Genomic DNA, 13,850 nt, shown 5'->3' on the forward strand with positions numbered 1-13,850 from the left:
TGACGGAGTGTGTTGTTGTCTGTGTTGTTGTCTGTGTGTGGTTTACGGAGTGTGTTGTCTGTGTTGTCTGTGTGTGGTTTACGGCATGTGTTGTTGTCTGTATTATTGTCTGTGTGTGGTTGACGGAGTGTGTTGTTGTCTGTGTGTGGTTGATGGCATGTGTTGTTGTCTGTGTGTGGTTGACGGAGTGTGTTGTTGTCTGTGTTGTTGTTTATGTGTGGTTGACGGCGTGTGTTGTTGTCTGTGTGTGGTTGACGGAGTGTGTTGTTGTCTGTGTGTGGTTGACGGAGTGTGTTGTTGTCTGTGTTGTTGTCTGTGTGTGGTTGATGGCATGTGTTGTTGTCTGTGTGTGGTTGACGGAGTGTGTTGTTGTCTGTGTTGTTGTTTATGTGTGGTTGACGGCGTGTGTTGTTGTCTGTGTGTGGTTGACGGAGTGTGTTGTTGTCTGTGTGTGGTTTACGGTGTGTGTTGTTGTCTGTGTTGTTGTCTGTGTGTGGTTGACGGAGTGTGTTGTCTGTGTGTGGTTGATGGCGTGTGTTGTTGTCTGTGTGTGGTTGACGGAGTGTGTTGTTGTCTGTGTGTGGTTGACGGTGTGTGTTGTTGTCTGTGTTGTTGTCTTTGTGTGGTTGACGGAGTGTGTTGTTGTCTGTGTGTGGTTGATGGCGTGTGTTGTTGTCTGTGTGTGGTTAACGGAGTGTGTTGTTGTTTGTGTTTGGTTGACGGAGTGTGTTGTTGTCTGTGTTGTCTGTGTGTGGTTTATGGTGTGTGTTGTTGTCTGTGTTGTTGTCTGTGTGTGGTTGACGGAGTGTGTTGTTGTCTGTGTGTGGTTGACGGAGTGTGTTGTTGTCTGTGTTGTTGTCTTTGTGTGGTTGACGGAGTGTGTTGTTGTCTGTGTGTGGTTGATGGCGTGTGTTGTTGTCTGTGTGTGGTTGACGGAGTGTATTGTTGTTTGTGTGTGGTTGACGGAGTGTGTTGTTGTTTGTGTGTGGTTGACGGAGTGTGTTGTTGTCTGTGTTGTTGTCTGTGTGTGGTTTACGGCGTGTGTTGTTGTCTGTGTGTGGTTGACGGAGTGTGTTGTTGTCTGTGTTGTTGTCTGTGTGTGGTTTACGGAGTGTGTTGTCTGTGTTGTCTGTGTGTGGTTTACGGCATGTGTTGTTGTCTGTATTATTGTCTGTGTGTGGTTGACGGAGTGTGTTGTTGTCTGTGTGTGGTTGATGGCATGTGTTGTTGTCTGTGTGTGGTTGACGGAGTGTGTTGTTGTCTGTGTTGTTGTTTATGTGTGGTTGACGGCGTGTGTTGTTGTCTGTGTGTGGTTGACGGAGTGTGTTGTTGTCTGTGTGTGGTTGACGGAGTGTGTTGTTGTCTGTGTTGTTGTCTGTGTGTGGTTTACGGCATGTGTTGTTGTCTGTGTGTGGTTGATGGCATGTGTTGTTGTCTGTGTGTGGTTGACGGAGTGTGTTGTTGTCTGTGTTGTTGTTTATGTGTGGTTGACGGCGTGTGTTGTTGTCTGTGTGTGATTGACGGAGTGTGTTGTTGTCTGTCTGTGGTTGATGGCGTGTGTTGTTATCTGTGTGTGGTTGACGGAGTGTGTTGTTATCTGTGTGTGGTTGACGGAGTGTGTTGTTGTCTGTGTGTGATTGACGGAGTGTGTTGTTGTCTGTGTGTGGTTTACGGTGTGTGTTGTTGTCTGTGTTGTTGTCTGTGTGTGGTTGACGGAGTGTGTTGTCTGTGTGTGATTGACGGAGTGTGTTGTTGTCTGTGTGTGGTTGACGGAGTGTGTTGTTGTCTGTGTGTGGTTGACGGAGTGTGTTGTTGTCTGTGTTGTTGTCTGTGTGTGGTTTACGGCATGTGTTGTTGTCTGTATTGTTGTCTGTGTGTGTTTGACGGAGTGTGTTGTTGTCTGTGTGTGGTTGATGGCGTGTGTTGTTGTCTGTGTGTGGTTGACGGAGTGTGTTGTTGTCTGTGTGTGGTTGACGGTGTGTGTTGTTGTCTGTGTTGTTGTCTTTGTGTGGTTGACGGAGTGTGTTGTTGTCTGTGTGTGGTTGATGGCGTGTGTTGTTGTCTGTGTGTGGTTAACGGAGTGTGTTGTTGTTGTTTGTGTTTGGTTGACGGAGTGTGTTGTTGTCTGTGTTGTTGTCTGTGTGTGGTTTACGGTGTGTGTTGTTGTCTGTGTTGTTGTCTGTGTGTGGTTGACGGAGTGTGTTGTTGTCTGTGTGTGGTTGACGGAGTGTGTTGTTGTCTGTGTTGTTGTCTTTGTGTGGTTGACGGAGTGTGTTGTTGTCTGTGTGGTTGATGGCGTGTGTTGTTGTCTGTGTGTGGTTGACGGAGTGTATTGTTGTTTGTGTGTGGTTGACGGAGTGTGTTGTTGTTTGTGTGTATTTGACGGAGTGTGTTGTTGTCTGTGTTGTTGTTTATGTGTGGTTGACGGCGTGTGTTGTTGTCTGTGTGTGGTTGACGGAGTGTGTTGTTGTCTGTGTGTGGTTGACGGAGTGTGTTGTTGTCTGTGTTGTTGTCTGTGTGTGGTTTACGGCATGTGTTGTTGTCTGTGTGTGATTGACGGAGTGTGTTGTTGTCTGTGTGTGGTTGATGGCGTGTGTTGTTATCTGTGTGTGGTTGACGGAGTGTGTTGTTATCTGTGTGTGGTTGACGGAGTGTGTTGTTGTCTGTGTGTGATTGACGGAGTGTGTTGTTGTCTGTGTGTGGTTTACGGTGTGTGTTGTTGTCTGTGTTGTTTTTGTGTGGTTGACGGAGTGTGTTGTTGTCTGTGTGTGGTTGATGGCTTGTGTTGTCGTCTGTGTGTGGTTGATGGAGTGTGTTGTTGTCTGTGTGTGGTTGACGGAGTGTGTTGTTGTTTGTGTTTGGTTGACGGAGTGTGTTGTTGTCTGTGTTTTTGTCTGTGTGTGGTTTACGGTGTGTGTTGTTGTCTGTGTTGTTGTCTGTGTGTGGTTGACGGAGTGTGTTGTCTGTGTTGTTGTCTCTGTGTGGTTTACGGTGTGTGTTGTTGTCTGTGTTGTTGTCTGTGTGTGGTTTACGGTGTGTGTTGTTGTCTGTGTTGTTGTCTGTGTGTGGTTAACGGAGTGTGTTGTTGTCTGTGTGTGGTTGACGGAGTGTGTTGTTGTCTGTGTTGTTGTCTTTGTGTGGTTGACGGAGTGTGTTGTTGTCTGTGTGTGGTTGATGGCGTGTGTTATTGTCTGTGTTGTTGTCTGTGTGTGGTTGACGGAGTGTGTTGTTGTCTGTGTGTGGTTGATGGCGTGTGTTGTTGTCTGTGTGTGGTTGACGGATTGTCTTGTTGTCTTTGTGTGGTTGATGGCGTGTGTTGTTGTCTTTGTGTGGTTGACGGAGTATGTTGTTGTTTGTGTGCGGTTGATGGCGTGTGTTGTTGTCTGTGCGTGGTTGACGGAGTGTGTTGTTGTCTGTGTTGTTGTCTGTGTGTGGTTTACGGTGTGTGTTGTTGTCTGTGTTGTTGTCTGTGTGTGTTTTACGGCATGTGTTGTTGTCTGTGTGTGATTGACGGAGTGTGTTGTTGTCTGTGTGTGGTTGATGGCGTGTGTTGTTATCTGTGTGTGGTTGACGGAGTGTGTTGTTATCTGTGTGTGGTTGACGGAGTGTGTTGTTGTCTGTGTGTGATTGACGGAGTGTGTTGTTGTCTGTGTGTGGTTGACGGAGTGTGTTGTTGTCTGTGTTGTTGTCTGTGTGTGGTTTACGGCACGTGTTGTTGTCTGTATTGTTGTCTGTGTGTGGTTGACGGAGTGTGTTGTTGTCTGTGTGTGGTTGACGGCGTGTGTTGTTGTCTGTGTGTGGTTGACGGAGTGTGTTGTTGTCTGTGTGTGGTTGACGGAGTGTGTTGTTGTCTGTGTTGTTGTCTGTGTGTGGTTTGCGGTGTGTCTTGTTGTCTGTGTGTGGTTGACAGAGTGTGTTGTTGTCTGTGTTGTTGTCTTTGTGTGGTTGACGGAGTGTGTTGTTGTCTGTGTGTGGTTGATGGCGTGTGTTGTTGTCTGTGTGTGGTTGACGGAGTGTGTTGTTGTTTGTGTTTGGTTGACGGAGTGTGTTGTTGTTTGTGTTTGGTTGACGGAGTGTGTTGTTGTCTGTGTGTGGTTGACGGAGTGTGTTGTTGTTTGTGTTTGGTTGACGGAGTGTGTTGTTGTCTGTGTTGTTGTCTGTGTGTGGTTGACGGAGTGTGTTGTTGTCTGTGTGTGGTTGACGGAGTGTGTTGTTGTCTGTGTTGTTGTCTGTGTGTGGTTTACGGTGTGTGTTGTTGTCTGTGTTGTTGTCTGTGTGTGGTTGACGGAGTGTGTTGTTGTCTGTGTTGTTGTTTTTGTGTGGTTGACGGAGTGTGTTGTTGTCTGTGTGTGGTTGATGGCGTGTGTTGTCGTCTGTGTGTGGTTGATGGAGTGTGTTGTTGTCTGTGTGTGGTTGACGGAGTGTGTTGTTGTCTGTGTGTGGTTGATGGAGTGTGTTGTTGTTTGTGTTTGGTTGACGGAGTGTGTTGTTGTCTGTGTGTGGTTTACGGTGTGTGTTGTTGTCTGTGTTGTTGTCTGTGTGTGGTTGACGGAGTGTGTTGTTGTCTGTGTTGTTGTCTCTGTGTGGTTTACGGTGTGTGTTGTTGTCTGTGTTGTTGTCTGTGTGTGGTTTACGGTGTGTGTTGTTGTCTGTGTTGTTGTCTGTGTGTGGTTAACGGAGTGTGTTGTCTGTGTGTGGTTGACGGAGTGTGTTGTTGTCTGTGTTGTTGTCTTTTTGTGGTTGACGGAGTGTGTTGTTGTCTGTGTGTGGTTGATGGCGTGTGTTATTGTCTGTGTTGTTGTCTGTGTGTGGTTGACGGAGTGTGTTGTCTGTGTGTGGTTGATGGTGTGTGTTGTTGTCTGTGTGTGGTTGATGGATTGTCTTGTTGTCTGTGTGTGGTTGATGGCGTGTGTTGTTGTCTTTGTGTGGTTGACGGAGTATGTTGTTGTTTGTGTGCGGTTGATGGCGTGTGTTGTTGTCTGTGTGTGGTTGACGGAGTGTGTTGTTGTCTGTGTTGTTGTCTGTGTGTGGTTTACGGTGTGTGTTGTTGTCTGTGTTGTTGTCTGCGTGTGTTTTACGGCATGTGTTGTTGTCTGTATGTGATTGACGGAGTGTGTTGTTGTCTGTGTTGTTGTCTTTGTGTGGTTTACGGCATGTGTTGTTGTCTGTGTGTGATTGACGGAGTGTGTTGTTGTCTGTGTGTGGTTGATGGCGTGTGTTGTTATCTGTGTGTGGTTGACGGAGTGTGTTGTTATCTTTGTGTGGTTGACGGAGTGTGTTGTTGTCTGTGTGTGATTGACGGAGTGTGTTGTTGTCTGTGTGTGGTTGACGGAGTGTGTTGTTGTCTGTGTTGTTGTCTGTGTGTGGTTTACGGCACGTGTTGTTGTCTGTATTGTTGTCTGTGTGTGGTTGACGGAGTGTGTTGTTGTCTGTGTGTGGTTGATGGCGTGTGTTGTTGTCTGTGTGTGGTTGACGGAGTGTGTTGTTGTCTGTGTGTGGTTGACGGAGTGTGTTGTTGTCTGTGTTGTTGTCTGTGTGTGGTTTACGGTGTGTGTTGTTGTCTGTGTGTGGTTGACGGAGTGTGTTGTTGTCTCTGTTGTTGTCTTTGTGTGGTTGACGGAGTGTGTTGTTGTCTGTGTGTGGTTGATGGCGTGTGTTGTTGTCTGTGTGTGGTTGACGGAGTGTGTTGTTGTTTGTGTTTGGTTGACGGAGTCTGTTGTTGTTTGTGTTTGGTTGACGGAGTGTGTTGTTGTCTGTGTGTGGTTGACGGAGTGTGTTGTTGTTTGTGTTTGGTTGACGGAGTGTGTTGTTGTCTGTGTTGTTGTCTGTGTGTGGTTGACGGAGTGTGTTGTTGTCTGTGTGTGGTTGACGGAGTGTGTTGTTGTTTGTGTTTGGTTGACGGAGTGTGTTGTTGTCTGTGTTGTTGTCTGTGTGTGGTTTACGGTGTGTGTTGTTGTCTGTGTTGTTGTCTGTGTGTGGTTGACGGATTGTGTTGTTGTCTGTGTTGTTGTCTGTGTGTGGTTTACGGTGTGTGTTGTTGTCTGTGTTGTTGTCTGTGTGTGGTTGACGGAGTGTGTTGTTGTCTGTGTGTGGTTGACGGAGTGTGTTGTTGTCTTTGTGTGGTTGACGGAGTGTGTTGTTGTCTCTGTGTGGTTGATGGTGTGTGTTGTTGTCTGTGTGTGGTTGACGGAGTGTGTTGTTGTTTGTGTGTGGTTGATGGAGTGTGTTGTTGTTTGTGTGTGGTTGACGGAGTGTGTTGTTGTCTGTGTTGTTGTCTGTGTGTGGTTTACGGCGTGTGTTGTTGTCTGTGTGTGGTTGATGGAGTGTGTTGTTGTCTGTGTGTGGTTGACGGAGTGTGTTGTCTGTGTTGTCTGTGTGTGGTTTACGGCATGTGTTGTTGTCTGTATTATTGTCTGTGTGTGGTTGACGGAGTGTGTTGTTGTCTGTGTGTGGTTGATGGCATGTGTTGTTGTCTGTGTTGTTCATGTGTGGTTGACGGCGTGTGTTGTTGTCTGTGTTGTTGTCTGTGTGTGGTTGATGGCGTGTGTTGTTGTCTGTGTGTGATTGACCGTGTCTGTTGTAGTGGGGGAGGCCGCGGATCACGAATTGCCGGGCTGCGCGATTTGCAGCAGCAGCAGGACGACGATAGTGACGAGGAGGAGGGACAGAGGTGACTCCACATCCACCAATAAGTGTCCACTCTACTTCATCGACATATTTCACTTGGATAATCCCTTGGGAGCACCTCACTTGTGTAGTGAGTCCAACTGAGTCGCAGACGTTATCTTGGGAGCAACACTATTACATCAACTCAACACAACATAACGTAACCTACACTTGGGTGTTGAACGCCCATCTAACCACGCTACGGCATAACTGGACATGGTCCCGCTATCCCAGTCCGTACCACGAGCTGGGTCCCAGACCACGTGGCGAGAGGCTTCTTCAACCCGACGTGGATCTTCTTCACCAACAACCCAAAGAACCCCGAGCCCCTCACCGGGCCCCCGTTATATCGGCCTGGGCTGGGGCTGGCTCCGCCCCTCGCCCCGCCCACCTTCTAGATCTCTCGAGCTCTTTCCCGAAGGCTCCCGAGAGCTCCTCTATACCACGTGACCGCCCAGCAGCCCCCGTCCACTAGTGGCCCCCCTCCAATATCATCCGGTTACGTTTCGGCAGGTCAACCAGCATATCATGCCCCAACGTAACCTTGGCTGGCTGACACTCCCTCTCGCTCCCTCGCCGGGAGCCCGCACCGCACACTGTACGTGGTGTTTCTGCGCTAACCAGCGCTCACCCAAGCCCCGCTAGGGCTGGTACTACGCTCAGTAACCGGGCTGCACATAATGACAACATATTATCCGCCGTGGCCTCGCAAGGCCGACTCCACATAGTGACATTCACAGTCACTACACTTGCAAGGGTGTCCTGGGTGTCAAGTGACACCACGCTAATGACACATCTGCAAACGTTTCAAATTGAACAAAAAGTCGGAGGGATTTTCTGCTCCAATGGGCATTGAAGCGGTGCTCATCTCCCGTTTACAGTCCTGAACCGGTGGTGGAAATTCCACATTCCTATGGTGTTGGCAAGTGATCCAATAGATAATCATTGTTGATTTGCCCACTAAGTGATCACGGAATCTTTAACGTCTACCGTGAAGGAGACGGCACCTGGCGTTTTGCGATTAATGCACCCATATAATTTACCGGAGCAGCCTGCCAAAATTCGAACCTCGAACCCCCAGCGCTCCCACGCCCTCTGGCCCCACCACGCCGGGCAGCAGCCGAACCGGAACCCAGGAGCCTGCCGCTTTTGTTGGTGCCAGGTTTTACGCCGGCGGGTCGGAGCACAGTGGGCAGCAGATCGTGGGGCCGCCCCGCAAGCGGAACCCCAACGAGATCGTGGAGAACCTCTTCAAGGAGGCGAAGGAGCATGGCGCGGTGCCCGTGGACAGCGCCGCGCGGGGCGGTGAGCCCAGCGGCTCCCGGGTGAGGGGGGCCGCCGTGCACCACTCTCACACGCGGGGCGCGGGCGACCAAAGGGTTGGCCAAGAGTCCGCTGGAACGTCACTGATCGTTAATTTCATGGGTCTGTTGTTTCTCCTCTAGCTCATCCCACGACCCCTTAATCTCCTACCCCTTCTAACCACTACCGTTCCTGTTCCTCTTTCATAATCCTTTCCCCATGGCTCAGTCCCCCATCCATTCAATCCGTTCGTCGTCATTCGCTCTCGTAAATTTTTCTTTTACGTAATTCACGTGTCACAGGTTAGCCCATTACTTCCTCTCATCTATTTTATGCAGCTCATCTTCACCATTACATGCACATGTGCCAATGTTAACTCTCTTGAAAGTGCCTTGGTCAAGGAGCTATATAACGTACAATAAGTTAAGATTGCAAAGACGTCACATGCCACGGCTTGTCATGGCGTATGACTTGGGGCCTACGCTGTTCTCGTATAGCTTCCCCTGCCTGAGAAGGCACGGAGATGTAGGAAGGGAAACTAGGTGACGCCCAAGGGGGTTATTAGGCTTCAAGTGCATTTATGTTTAAAATTAATACATTGAGAATAGGTTTTCCCATTTTTTCTGGCAACAAAACACCAAACTGAAACCTTTTACAAGGAATCATGTCTGCATTAACCACAATACTTGTGGTCAGAATGCAAAAAAACATACTCTGATAATATATGCATTTTCTTTGGTTCTTTCGGTAAAGTCACGTAGAATGAGAATAAAATAATAAATTGATAAAATAAAATAACACAATAAAATTCTCACGACGTTTCGGCCACAACACAAGCGGCCTTCATCAGGTGAAGGGACGAGACTGTCTGGAGGACAGCGCTGGAGCGAAAAAGCTACGCTCAAATCGCGACCTTTAAGCTGTGTGAGAAGAAACAAAGCGCCTTGACAAAGGAATTAGCATAGAATTTAGCATTGAAATAGCTGAGTGATTAGCTTGTGACTGGTCACAGAAATGGCTATGTTAAAGTTAAAGCATACACATCCACAGAGGCACCCCTTGACAAAGGAATTAGCATAGAATTTAGCATTGAAATAGCTGAGTGATTAGCTTGTGACTGGTCACAGAAATAGCTATGTTAAAGTCAGAGCATACGCATTCACAGAGGCACCTAGTACAAATCAAACAGGAGAATTTAGCATTGAAATAACTAGGAGAATTTAGCATTGAAATAACTGAGTGATTAGCTTGAGACTGGTCACAGAAATGGCTATGTTGAAGTCAAAGCCAACACATCTGAGCTATTCACAGTAACTGGGTATACACTACAATATATAATGAATACTATATAGTGAACCAATAAAAAAACTAAAATATCAATTACCAAAATGTTATCAATAAACTCTATATATTCTCCAATCAGCTAAGCTACCAACAATAAGTCGTTATATATTACAATGCTATATGGCGAAAAAATGGGTGGATTCTTACCCTCAACTTTAGTAACACGGATAGCTACAGGCCCCGTTCAGACGGACGAGTTCATCCATGGTCGGAACAGAGGAGGGGGAGAGAGACAGCTGCGAGGCGCTGTTATACTCTATGTTGTAAACCATACCATTAACCGTGGTGTGAGAGGTATTAAGAGTCAATGCCAGCGAAAGAGCTGCGGTCTGAAGGTCATCTTAAAATACAATTAAGAACGGAAATGGTTTAAAACATCTTTCCAATGGTTACTAAGCCAGAATCCATCTTCTCGGTTGAAATTGTCTCTGTGCTTGTATATGTGAATGGCCTCATGAACGAATCTCTCATGGTAGCCGGTTGGTTTGCAAAGAACCTCCGTCTTGGAGAAGTCATTTTTTCGCCATATAGCATTGTAATATATAATGACATATTGTTGGTAGCTTAGCTGATTGGAGAATATATAGAGTTTATTGATAACATTGAGGTAATTTATATTTTAGTTTTTTATTGGTTCACTATATAGTATTCATTATATATTGTAGTGTATACCCAGTTACTGTGAATAGCTCAGATGTGTAGGCTTTGACTTCAACATAGCCATTTCTGTGACCAGTCACAAGCTAATCACTCAGTTATTTCAATGCTAAATTCTCCTAGTTATTTCAATGCTGAATTCTCCTGTTTGATTTGTACTAGGTGCCTCTGTGAATGTGTATGCTCTGACTTTAACATAGCTATTTCTGTGACCAGTCAAGCTAATCACTCAGCTATTTCAATGCTAAATTATATGCTAATTCCTTTGTCAAGGGGTGCCCTGTGGATGTGTATGCTTTAACTTTAACATAGCCATTTCTGTGACCAGTCACAAGCTAATCACTCAGCTATTTCAATGCTAAATTCTATGCTAATTCCTTTGTCAAGGCGCTTTGTTTCTTCTCACACAGCTTAAAGGTCGCGATCTGAGCGTGGCTTTTTCGCTCCAGCGCTGTCCTCCAGACAGTCTCGTCCCTTCACCTGATGAAGGCCGCTTGTGTTTTAGCCGAAACGTCGTGATAATTTTATTGTGTTATTTTATTTTATCAATTTATTATTTTATTCTCATTCTACATGACTTTACCGAAAGAACCAAAGAAGATGAATCCTTGCATTCACGAAAGCTTTAAATCAAAATATATGCATTGTCTTTGAAACTAATTGGTCCACACCAGAGACAGCTTTCTTTTGAGCCTAGTCTCAAAACGGTGTTAGACCAGAGGACGCCAAAAAGAAAGCTGTCTCTGGTGTGGAGTAAACATTTCCCAGTATGTGGCCAGCTAATGCTGGCACGTGCTCGGTGCCGATGTGCTTTGGCTACTGTTGCTGCGCCACTGATCGCTTTGTTTGCCGTCCGATACAGGCTTTCTCTGGGGGCGGCTATCGTCTTGGGGCATCGGGCTCGGAGGAGTCGGCCTACGTGGCCGGGCAGAACCGTGCTGAGGCTGCGCAAGATGTGAGTGGGCGGCGCCTTCCCCACCCCCATCCCCGCTCTCCGCTGCGTTTCCACACCGCGGCGCGCAGCGAGGCGTGTGACCGTTTTGAAAATATCGAGCGTCACGTTAGAACCAGTTCTTCCGCCCGTCGGAATTGACTTCGGAAGCGATGGGCAATCTTGATTTGAAGCTTTCTTGACTGCAGGAACCCATACTCTTTAGTTCTTTCGGTAAAGTCACGTAGGGATAAAATAAAATAAATCGTGACGTTTTGGGCGCAACACAAGCGTCTTTCATCAGGTGGGAAAGCATGGCCTGCTGCTGAGGCAGATTGTTTTCAAAGGTTTGAAATGGGTGTAGCCCAAGGGTCATAAAGAAGTGGCCGGGGCTAGTGATGTTAATGTGAGATCAGCGATAGGCTAGCTGTGAACAAGATCCGTTTAGCGTTAGGAGAAGTGACAGCAGCAGATGTGAGTGTAATTGCCACCGGTATTACCTTGTTATCGCGGCATCTCTTGAGAAAAGTTAGCAACTCGATCAGGTGAGCCTTCTTGTCTCGCAGTCTGTGTGGAAACCCTCCCCGTAGAGGTGGTTCAATCTTGATTTGAAGTTTTCGTGATGGCAGACCATGCTTTCCCACCTGATGACGGACGCTTGTGTTGCGCCCGAAACGTCGTGATTTACTTTATTATATACCTACGTGACTTTACCGAAAGAACCAAAGAGTAAGTGATGGGCACTCGTGGACATCTTGGCGAGCGTGAACTGCCATTTGCTCCCCACAGGTGAACGTGGTGCTCAAACTGTGGAAGAACGGATTTAGCATCGACAACGGAGACCTCCGTGACTACGGAGACCCCGCGAGCGCACAGTTCCTGAGCGCGATAAAGAGGGGGTACAGCTCTGCGCACACACGCACGTGCACGTTCAGATCGGCGTTGAGCGATACACTGCGTCTGTCCACTCGCACTGTACGATATACACAGTGCTGGAACCAGTTCACACTTTGTGTGTAGTATTAGGTGAGAACAAATTGTGAGATTGTGTTTCGCCTTCAAAGCGAGTCGTACATGAAACTTAGACAAAGAAGCTTATTTATACCGTTGTCATGAAGCAACCTACCAGATGTCATCTTGGTAACATGCACTGTCGATACCATCACATCAATTATGACCACCACAACCGTGTTGTCTCTGACCCCTAGGCGAATGCTCACATTGCAACTGTGGGGGTAACTGCGTGCATGGCTTCATCACCAGTCGTAGCTAGAGTCACCTCATTCCACTCGGTCTCCATAGACCCCAAAGGTCAAACAATGATTGAGTGGGAATATATAAAGAGGTTAAATGTTACCGAGTACAGATGTGTGATGCTCACAGATTTCGACTCTGCAAACCGCTTGCTATGGTCCAGGTGGCTTGTCAAGCAGCAACAGCAATAGCAGCAGTCCGGTTAATGAATTTTTAGTTGACGTACTAACTTTATTCACCGTATTTTCCTGCACACAGCCAACCACCCCGTGATGTTCAATGCCCTCTTTATTTATGAGACATGTCTGGGCTCTTTGGTTAAACAAAGTCCCACACCCGTTCTCCACTGTCGGGGCACAGGGAGATCCCGCTGGAGCTGCGACGCATGGCCCGCGGAGGGCAAGTCAACTTGGACATGGAGGACCACAGGGATCTTGACTACGTGAAGCCCAAATCCAAGTTCAAAGCCTTTGGTGGAGAGGGCCAGAAGTTGGGGAGGTAAGCAACGCGGCGGCACGCGTGAGTCAGGGAGAGCAGCCGTGGGGGTGGCAGCGAGGCGCCCGCGTGGAAGCGTGCCAGGTCGGGGCGTCACGGAGATGGCTACGTGGGAACACGCGAGCCAGTGGGAGATGCAGCGGTCAAAGCTGGGCTCTTTTCCCTTAAATAAATATAAACATTTTTTTGTTATGAGGGCCCCATGGTACAAAGGCTTTTTTTGTGAGGAAGACAAAGACAGAGATGAGACTGTGGGTGTGTGTGTTGCTTGCGTACGTGTGTGCAGCGGTGGGGTGTGGTGAGTACGTTACGTTGCAAATCCGATGCCCACATTCGATTTCCAGGCAAATGTCAGCAGTGTGTACACATCAGCACTGGGGAGATTAAGGCAGCCAGGCATCATGCCGGCCAAACCAACTGCTCGTGCGTTGTGCCCGCCTTCATATGTGCTACTCGCTAGCAGCACTTGCCCCAGCGGTCTGTTCAAGGCTACACAGGGGATCTTTGTCTCTGTGTGTTGCAGCCCTACCCCGCACGTGGTGAACGCGCCAACGGGGGCGCAGCCCGTGGCTGCGACGGCAGCGGCGGCGGCCGACACGGAGAGCGACGCGCCGCTCGTGCAGGTGGATGAGACAGCACCCACCACCAGCCTACAGATCCGCCTGGCCGACGGGGGGCGGCTCCTGCAGAAGTTTAACCACACGCACAGGTGACCCCTCACCACGGATCGTGCTCGCACGTGTCCAGTGGTTCCCGTCTCCCGGTCTGTAACCCCTCGCCCACTCACCCACCCCCTGCCCCTGAACCCACGGAGTAGGCATTCTCAGCGGAGCCACGCAGGTAAGTCGTGACTGCCAGCACATGCTGCTGTGGGTTGAGGTTGCCCACGAGGCTCTCCTCTTGGTGGCTTCAAGTTGAGTTTGTGTGACCAGGTGAGGACTGCGGGACGTTGAAACGCGCACGCTTGCGTTTCCCCAGCCGTTCGTGGTGAATGTGCCGATTAGATTTGATCTTTTTTTCCTTTCTTTTTGTTTCGTATCGAATTGCACCCATTTGTTTTCGTTTTAAAAGCAGCGGCAATTGCTGGCCACGACAAAAAAAACGCATTTTGACATGAAAACGACGGGACGCGGCGATGTTGAACGGCGCGAGGGAAAGGTTCGTGTTTATTTGGTCCGCCGTTCTGATGCCACTCTGCGCC

At 48.2% G+C, this 13,850-nt stretch overlaps 1 protein-coding gene across 1 annotated transcript in view; it reads left to right on the top strand.

Annotated features, from left to right (window-relative positions):
* LOC116941731 (NSFL1 cofactor p47-like) overlaps positions 1–13,850 on the top strand; it is a 61,812-nt gene that overhangs the window by 46,791 nt on the left and 1,171 nt on the right. Inside the window, exons 3-8 of the mRNA XM_076066686.1 lie at positions 6,584–6,670; positions 7,829–7,991; positions 10,832–10,924; positions 11,690–11,799; positions 12,515–12,652; positions 13,173–13,358. Of these exons, the coding sequence (XP_075922801.1) occupies positions 6,584–6,670; positions 7,829–7,991; positions 10,832–10,924; positions 11,690–11,799; positions 12,515–12,652; positions 13,173–13,358 (777 nt within the window). The remainder of the gene's footprint in view (positions 1–6,583; positions 6,671–7,828; positions 7,992–10,831; positions 10,925–11,689; positions 11,800–12,514; positions 12,653–13,172; positions 13,359–13,850) is intronic.

The sequence above is a fragment of the Petromyzon marinus genome, chromosome 12, assembly GCF_048934315.1.
Source record: "Petromyzon marinus isolate PM22_M1 ecotype Great Lakes invasive population chromosome 12, UKy_Petmar_22M1.pri1.0, whole genome shotgun sequence".
Classification (NCBI taxonomy): Eukaryota; Metazoa; Chordata; class Hyperoartia; order Petromyzontiformes; family Petromyzontidae; genus Petromyzon; species Petromyzon marinus.